This window comes from Homarus americanus, unplaced genomic scaffold, assembly GCF_018991925.1.
Source record: "Homarus americanus isolate GMGI-L3 unplaced genomic scaffold, GMGI_Hamer_2.0 scaffold23598, whole genome shotgun sequence".
Classification (NCBI taxonomy): Eukaryota; Metazoa; Arthropoda; class Malacostraca; order Decapoda; family Nephropidae; genus Homarus; species Homarus americanus.
In genome coordinates, this window is record NW_024731054.1 from 262005 (window position 1) to 271330 (window position 9326).

The window sequence follows — 9326 nt, forward strand, 5'->3', positions numbered from 1 at the left end:
GAAGAGGCTATGAAAGAGAACCGAGGGAGAGGGAAGAAGAAGAAGAAGAAGAAGAAGAAGAAGAAATGGAGGGGAACGAAGGATGAAAAGGTGGAGAGAAAAATACGAATAGGAAGAGGCGACTGTGTAAAGAAAATGGTTCAATACCCAGGAGGAGATAACGACTAGGGGAGGGAAAAGAGGGAGGAGAGGGAGAGAGTGAAAAAGATGGGGAGAGAAAGGAGGAGGAGGAGTGAAGGAAGAGAGTGACAAAGAGGGTAAGGGGCTAAGGGAGGGAGGGAGGGAGGGAGTAAGGCGGAGTAAGGAAGGGAGAAGAGGAAGCGAGGGGGAGATTTATCTTATCCACGTTTTCATTGTGGATGTACATGAAATATATATATATATATATATATATATATATATATATATATATATATATATATATATATATATATATATATATGTGTGTGTATTAATGCAAATATTGTTTATTAAAGTTTCAGGTGCCTGAAGGTTAAAATATATTGGGATATAAATGACGTATATACACAGTATGAACAAAGTGTTCATTAGAGAAAGTGTAGTGAACATACAGTGAACATACAGATTAACAAGCAGTGGTCACGTGATCATGTGAGCTTAGTGTAAGAAATATGACACGTAGTAGTAGTACCTCACAGATATGTATAAGGAGGGCATCATGGGAGTAGTAGTTCTCACAGGTGGTGTTATGAGGGCCTGATGTGGTGTAGCACTCTCTCAGAGAAAGTGATAAATGATTACGTGTAATTCTCTACAGATGGAAAAGGAGGGCCTGATGCAGTAATTCTCACAAGATGGCAAGTTATGAGGGCCTGATGGTGTAGTAAATTGGTGTGTACATGGAATTGGATGTGGTAGTAATTCTCACAGATGGTGCTAAGAGGGAATGATAGGCATTTCTCACGACAAAGGTGAGGGGCCTGATGTGAAAATTTCACAAATGGTAAAGGCAGGCCTGATGATGTAGTAATTTCACAGTTATGAGGGGCATCACTGGAGTAGTGAAACTCACAGGTAGTATGAGAATGGATGTGGTGGTGCAATTCTCTACAGATGGTGTTATGAGGCCTATATGTAATTCTGTATTAGATGATATGAGGGCACCACGAGTAGTCTTCACAGGTGTGTGTTAAGAGGGCTGATGTGGGTGTGCACTCTGGCCAGACAGGTTATGAGGGGCCTGATGATAGCACTCTCACAGATGGTGCAGGAGGGCCCAGTGTGGGTGTGGCATCTCACAGATGGGTGTACAGCCCTGATGATGTAATTCCCCTCGCTGATGGTGCTATGAGGGGCCTGATGATGTAGCACTCTCACAGATGGTGCGAGGGTCTGTAGATGATGTAGTAATTTCACAGATGGTGTTATGAGGGGCCTGATGTGGTGTAGTAATTCCCTCACAGATGGTGTTATGAGGGGCCTGATGATGTAGTAATTCCCTCACAGATGGTGTTATGAGGGGCATCATGTGGTGTAGTAATTCCCTCATAGATGGTGTTATGAGGGGCATCACATGATGCTGTAGCAACTCGTTCACTACGTGGTGTCGTAGCATCATGGGGACACCACACGTGTGTGTGTGTGTGTGAGACAGATGTTGGGCCCCCCGCCAAACTGGACCACAGCAGCGGTTCAGTACACCTGAGTCAACATCTTCAACACGTCTTTTTTAAAGTAGCCATATTTGTTTATAACTTGTTCCTGAGATGCCATTGTCTGGGTCATTGTTTACTCTAGCCAGTGCCCCCACCTTCCCGACATGACTCATCTTATCTTTTTCGCGTGAGGCTTAATTTTGATAGGGGATCAATACTTATGTAACTGTATTTTAAACCCTTGGATACGGGGGTTTATTTCTCTGAAGATGAGGGTTTAACTCACTGAGGCCGATGGTTTAACCCCTTGAAAACAATGATTTGCACCTTAGATTGTAGCTTTAATTCTTAATGTTAATAATGATAAAAAATAAAAACAACAATAATAATAATAACTTTCTGAGAAATAACACACACACACACACACCATAACATTAATCTAATTCCTTTTCTCTCCCCCACACAGGTAACACAGTCATGGAAGAGGACACCCACCCACTCACAAGTCCATCCGGTGTCAATATGAAGGTGAAGAAGGAACTACGAAGCAGGGCAGGCCGTTAGTCAGCGAGGTCACGGCGTCCCAGATAAATCTCACCAGTTCATAGTCATTAGAGTCAATATTCGGCTTCGTATCCGTGTTTGCCCGTGGCCACTTGGTGCAGCCTCGAACCAGTCTCCTGTGTTAGCAGAAAGTTGGGAAAGCAGAAAGTTTGGCAGATGTCTAGAGAGCTACATTGCTGTGTGTGTGTAAGAGACAGAGAGGTGGGTGTGTTGTAAGAAGCTACACGACGGTTTTTTGTGGATTGTTATTGAGAAAAAAATAGTTGTAGGCTGAGGTTGTGTGTGTACAGACGTCTTTCACAGGTTTAGAAGGCGGTGTTTGTGCAGTGTACTTCATGGAAAGACGCTGTGCACTGTTGCTGTGTGTAAGCAAGTCCTTTCACAACCAAGGAAAAAAAAAAGATTTATACAAAAGACTCGAGGCAAAATGTGTTGGACAATGTAAACCGGAATTAAAAGCCATAGTGAACAGGAAAGAACCTAGGTGCCATGAGACATATCCTGATACATAGCCAAGTTGTATAAACTCACTAGAAGGTTGACAGATTGTGGTGTCCTATATGTTAGAAAACCTTTACGTGTTAGTGTCTCGGAGTTCAGGACTTGGTAGAAAGAGGAGGAACAGTTGATGTCTAGTTGTCGTGATTGTGGTGGAGGGAACAAATACAGGACAGTACTGATATTTATAACACGACTCAGAGCCAAGGAGTGAGACAACCCTTATCAGTCAGGACATGTCACTGAAAGCTGAATTTCCTGGTAGCGTTCACTTACGCATTCCATTATCCTCATCTAACAGTTCCACATCCCATGCCCTGTGATCTGTTCCTTGCCACCTCTCTTTATCCTTCTCAGATTCACTCCCTCTGTTTTCACCTCCACCACTTCTGAGCTCCTCTCATCTCTTCTACTCAACTCTTCGTCTTCAAAACCTCCTGCCAAGATCTTTCGTCCATGTTTTCCCACCATTTGTACCTCCCAGAGCAACCTCTTCTTAGTCATGCTGAACCCCAAAACTCTTGCCTGCCAGACCCTCAGCAGAAGGCTCCCCACCACCGCAGGGAGAAGACCAACCACCACGGGAAGTCCCTCAAAAGCTCTAACTCAAAGAACCAGGGTCAGTTTCATGTCGAAAGAGAGGATTTCGATACTGGGGGGAGTTTACGGTACCAGGCCCCAGCAGGAGGAGAGGAGAGGTACCAGTGTATCGCCAGGAGCCACCAATACTCAGGCGTCAAGGGCAGTGACCAGGCGGGGGACCAGCACCAGGTGCCTGACCTCCACCACCCTGACCTTTACTGCCAGAAGAACCTGTTTCCCTCTGGCAGGAAGTCCTCTCAGGAGAACAGCTTCAACTATTTAGGTAAGGCTGAATCATTTTCAGCATCTGTTTGTCAGTGTTGTTTTTATATGGCTTCTCTCTTCTATTTAGTCCATCTGTCTTTGTGAATCTGCTTGTTTTTCTGTGTATCTATCCGTTTATTTTTTTTGCTCGACTGCCTCTTGCCCCTTGCAGTCACTGACAGGATCAACACTCTTTTCCAATTTGGGTTATTTATTCATGAGGTGCACCACTAACGTTGCCTCCCTCTGTGTGGATTCAACCGGAATACGAACCTGGAAGTCATGGGACCTCAACACCACCAGACATATAGCACGACTTGACCTTTTGAAATAATTTAGTTTGGGTATCCTTGGGCCATAGACATTCAATTTTTGGTTTATAAACAACAAGACTCAAAATTTAGCTTTACAGTCAAAAGATCTTTTAAAGTTGACTTAATTTTTTTTTTACTTGTTTAAAATTATGAATGATACCAGGAAAAATGGTCATTATTGACAAGTACCGCACTAAATTAAAACATTAAAAAAGATGATTACTAGGGTCTTATTTCCCCCAGCCACTACTCATAAGTACCCCCTGAAATATAAACAATTTTGAAAGATCGTTGTCTCTCCCCCCACACTAACCATTATTGAGAAGTACCCCCTAGCTACAACCAACCCCAGGTGAACCGTTTTGATGAAGACCTGACACGAACACATCAGTCCCTTGGCCTCACCTGCAGCTTCCTACACTGAAGGTGCAAACAAAAGTGACTATACTTCTCTTTTCTCCTCATCTTGACATTTAGGAGTTATTGGTGCAAAGTTGAGGTCAGATAGATAGATATATAGTTGATTTATTTTTTTTTCATCTTGTATTAATTCATGGTTTATTATTATTATTATTATTATTATTATTATTATTATTATTATTATTATTATTATTATTATTATTATTATTATTATTATTATTATTATTATTATTGTTGTTGTTGTTGTTGTTGTTGTTGTTGTTATTATTTTATTTACAATACTGTATTTATTAATTTTTTATTATTTTTTGTTATAATATTTATTTATTGTTATTATTACCTGTACTGTAATTATTGTTTATTTTCACCCCCCAGGCCCTGATTTGGGCCAGTGACCTTTGCTCAGGTGGGCTAATCCCCATAAAAAAAGAAAGGAAAAAGTACAGGGTAGTAGGCAGCTATCAAACAGGGAGGTACTGTGGGGTACGAGTTGTTTGGGTTCACACTCAGGATGGGATGGAGAAAGGAAACTCACAATGTGCTCTCTGTGTACATATTATATTGGATGTACAATGCAACTTGGTGGCTGGTGCTGGGAGGAGGCAGCGTGGTTACAAGCGTGATGTAGAGAGAGCTCAGAGGAGGACCAGCTTGTGGGTCGCCATGCTCACCGGCGGGAGCGAGGGCCGCCAGGCAGCGGCGGAGGAGGTGGTGTTGCTTGCTGCGGCTGTAGCTAGAAGAAGAGAGTGGTCACCACGAGGTCAGGTCTTAAATAGCGGAGGTAGGCGTGGCTTAGTAGTTGACCTCGGTGATGTAAGGCGGCGCTGGCTGACCTAGACCACGAGGCATACACTGGGGAATTCGCGGGGTTGGCTACTCAGCGACAAACAGCGTTTGTAGGGGAGAAATCCACTACAGTACTACCGCCTAGGAAGATATTGGAAGCATAATGTTTTGTCTAATGGTAAACCCTGCTGCCATATGGCATCACGAAAATTGTGACCAAGTCCCAGGTTGCTGGGTCTCAATTGTTTCTCTTACTATGACAACACAACATACATATATCGTTTCTATTATTATTATTATTATTATTATTATTATTATTATTATTATTATTATTATTATTATTGTTATTGTTATTGTTATTATTATTATATTTTTACCCCTTGGCCCCAATGTGGGTCAGTGATCTTATGCCTGTTAAAAAGAAAGAAGATAGATAAATAGATACTCTAGTTAGATAGATAGATAGAGTAGCATCATGGAGTAAAATTTACAGTTAACAATTGAAGATGAATACAGAGGTTCTAAAGATAATCACCAACTGCAATGATGTAATCCTAACCTTAAGTTCCACTCTTGAACAAATAATTAAGTGTTGCCATGAAATTATTTGCCTTGAATATAATGCAGTGAGACTTCTATTTAATGGACTATATGTGAGAGGTTAGTCCGTTAGATCAAAGTCCATTAAATATGAAACCTGCTTCTAATGGACTATGAGAGCGAGAGAGAGAAGGTAGTCCGTTAAATATGAAACTTCTTTCTAACGGACTGTTAAATCGAAGTCCGTTATGTGGAGGTTTCACTGTAATGTCAATAAGGCTCAGATGGGTAAATACTTTTAACTATACAATGTACAGTACTTAATAGTACTGTATGTACAAAAGCACACAGGAAAATTACACAGTTAAAGTAATAAGTATACTCACGATTATCAAATGAACACTGGTGTAATGGTCTGGCCTGAAGTCACTCCTGTAATAGGTAACAGGAAGGATCACTGTCCAAGTTTAACTAAATGTCATGCCCTACTACAGTACAAGGAATCGTTGGTAATAGCACACAAGTAGGACACACATTTGAACTTAAGTTGTCTTAAAGTCTGGCAAGTCGTTCTGGTAACATAAATATATACAGTACCGTATCGTGATGAGAAAACGTAAATGATGAAAAAATTAAAGCAATATCCTTCACCTCGATACATGTCATGCAAGAGGAATTTATGTTCCAGAGTGTGTTAGTCATGTTCATGTTTTCTTTATGACATTTATTATCACCAGAGTGCTTCACATGTGAATTTTTTGCTTCTCAAAGTGAGGAAATTATCACAGATTAATACAGAAAGGTTATTAAATTATTTGCCCTTAAAATTTCATAATATAAATAAGATAAATTAGAGACTGAAGAACTGTTGTGATTCTTTTGGTATCCATCCACCAACCAATCAGCTGCCTTGCTACAAACTGATCCTAGGCCTCATTTGCAAGTTGCTAGTGAACAGACTATAAACTGTTAAGGTACAATATTCATCAATAGTAAATTGAATTGAATTGAAACAGCTTATTTAGCCAGAAAAACACAGATACAGAGTGGATAATAATAACAATATTAACATGGCTGAGCCAGTTGAGAACCTGAGCTCTCTTTGAGGTACCTGATATATACTGTACATTTATCTCAAGGAAGTATTATGTAACATTTAGTATCAACTGGAATAGTACAATAGCATGGTGGTAATAAGAACATCTCATAATGTTACCACTATTATCACTTCAAAATTTATTAATTTTATTCGTTTATTTATTTATAGTACCAGTATGTATATGAATACTGTATATAGCATAAGCAGGGGCTCAGAATACTTCAAAACACGAATGTTATATTAAAGTTACATTTACAACAGATCATTTGCCAAGAGGATGCAATTGCATGTCAGGTTACTTATACAGTGTATTCTCAAGGTATGTTATTATGCTGTCACAGTGTAATGAAGGAATGGGTTTGATAATTAACCCCTTTGTTTATCTGTTTGCCACTGTATAATGAGGGGAGAGGCAGAATAACTGTTCATCTCACACATGTGTACAAAAAGTGTCCAGTGTGGAGGGATTGTTCTTCCATAATATTTATATTAATGAGATTTGTTTTTATTTCCTTAATTTTTTATATACTCTGTATTTATTTATTTTTCTTTAAAGGTGGCACAATGTACTCCCCATGTGCTAATGAGGGTTTAGGACGACACCTGAGTGGAGCCTTCTGGTCAGGTAGAGGCCCGGTATGTCGTCCAAGGTTTTGGAAGTTTTTCCTACTGGTGGTAGTGCTGTTGATGATGGCACAGTTCTCCCTCAATGTCCTCCTCTACCGCAATTATGATTCTCTCTTCTACGTCAATGTTACGTCCACTGAGGCATTGTCGTCCTTTGAATCTAAAGTGAGTAGCCAAAATAATGTACCGTGTTTTCTTTATAACTGTAGCCAAATTACAGTGTTTTCTTTGTAACTACAGTAATAACCAAAATACTGTACAGTGTTTTCTTTGTAACTACAGTAATAACCAAAATACTGTACAGTACAGTGTTTTCTTGTAACAATTAGCCAAGATAGTGTTTTCTTTGTAAGTACCATAACTTTAATCTGAGGTATTATTTAATACAAAATGTTAAAAACTCTTGAAGGGAGGATTGGTGGGGGGTGGGGGGGAGGGTTGGGACTGACCGTGCGGTTGGAAGAGGGGGGGAAGGCAAGGTGGGGTACTTTGATTGACAGATAGTGTTGTGAAGATTATTTTTTTTTTTATTAACTGAAGATATTTGTTTTAGCTCATAAAATTCATACAAATTACCCGGTCAGAATATAATTTACATTGGTGGAATTCTTATAATTTGGTGATCATTTTGAATATAAACATCATATATTTTTCATTAAACATACAAATTTTAGATAAAAATTTTTCTCTAGGTAACTATGTTATCTTTTGTGCAAAATATATGACATTTATATTCAAAATATTCCTGGTCTTACAAGGAATCCAGCAATGTCAATTGTATTATCCTAACTTTAGTTTGAGGTATTATTTATTAAAATTTAGTGGTTTTCCCCAAAAAATTTCTCTGAGAGGGAAGAGCCGGCAGTGTAGTGTGAGAGGGAGTTGAGTCCATTATTTGAATGGACATTAACTTGGCGACTGTATTTCTCTATTTCTCTTAAGTATTAATTGTGTGCATGTACCATCATAAAAATTAAGATGTTATTTTTACTACAACATAGGTATGTGCCTTCAAAAAGTGGAGTTTGGGGGTCGGGCCGGTTTCTATTGGAATTAATCCCATATGTTCTGTTGTTCACTTAACGCGGATTTCACTTAACACGGGACCCTCTGGGTTCTATTGACCGCATTAAGTGGGGTACAACTGTATTTTGTCATTCTATTCCTTCTTTTGTCTTAAATTAAGTGATTTTAAATGTATATAAGGACTTAGGCTGTGATATAGTGGGATTTTAAACATTGTTCTGTAAGTTCAGTATGCACATAGCATGTATTCCGAATTACATACAGATCCGACTTAAGAGCGTCCTCAAGAATGGAACCCATTCATAACCCAGGGGCCCCCCTGTACTTAGATGTACAGCATACAGATATTTCATTAAAATATAGATAATAAGAATGTGTCAGATATGTATGTTGTGTTAGATGTAATTTTCACTCCCATTTTGTTTTGTTTCCTTCTATTGTATTATACTTACATGTAAACTAATTGCAGGTAAAATGGGTGAGCTCTAAGTTACCATGGTCACATTCCATCTCAGAGAAGCCAGGTGGTGTAGCCCAGTCGCCTGACCTAGACACCAACCGTATTCGCAAACCTTTACCAGATGGACAGAGGACGACGCCGAGTACATTGAAAATTGATATAGATGTAAAGAATTTGACAGGTGTAGAAAAAGTGGACCCAAAAAATTTGACTTCCACAAATGAAGCAATAAATGAAGAAGGGAAGAAAATAAACCCTCTTCATTCACCTCTAAATGACACAAAGAGGAGGAAATCTGAAACAAGTGACACAGTTAACAGTGAGAAACTTGCATTGAAGGCTGCAGTAGAGATTTCCAGTGCAGGTGATGAAAAGAAAGATACTGAACAATCAAAAATACCTCATGTTGATGCTGAGGTAAAGACACTGGTGAATGTCAGCAGCAGTGGTGTTGGTGTGGAGAAGAAGAAAGTACTCCTGAGTAAAGAGAAGCCACTTTGTCCTCCTGTGCCACCCAAACTAGGTAAGTC

General features: G+C 39.5%; 1 protein-coding gene across 1 annotated transcript in view; it reads left to right on the plus strand.

Annotated features, from left to right (window-relative positions):
• Positions 1-9319, plus strand: part of LOC121867456 — a gene marked incomplete at its 3' end in the record, with an annotated part of 78708 nt that extends 69389 nt beyond the window's left edge. Inside the window, 3 exon segments of the mRNA XM_042367367.1 lie at positions 2083-3543; positions 7240-7475; positions 8806-9319. Coding sequence (XP_042223301.1) covers positions 3135-3543; positions 7240-7475; positions 8806-9319 — 1159 coding nt within the window.
• Between the last annotated feature and the right edge of the window lie 7 nt (positions 9320-9326).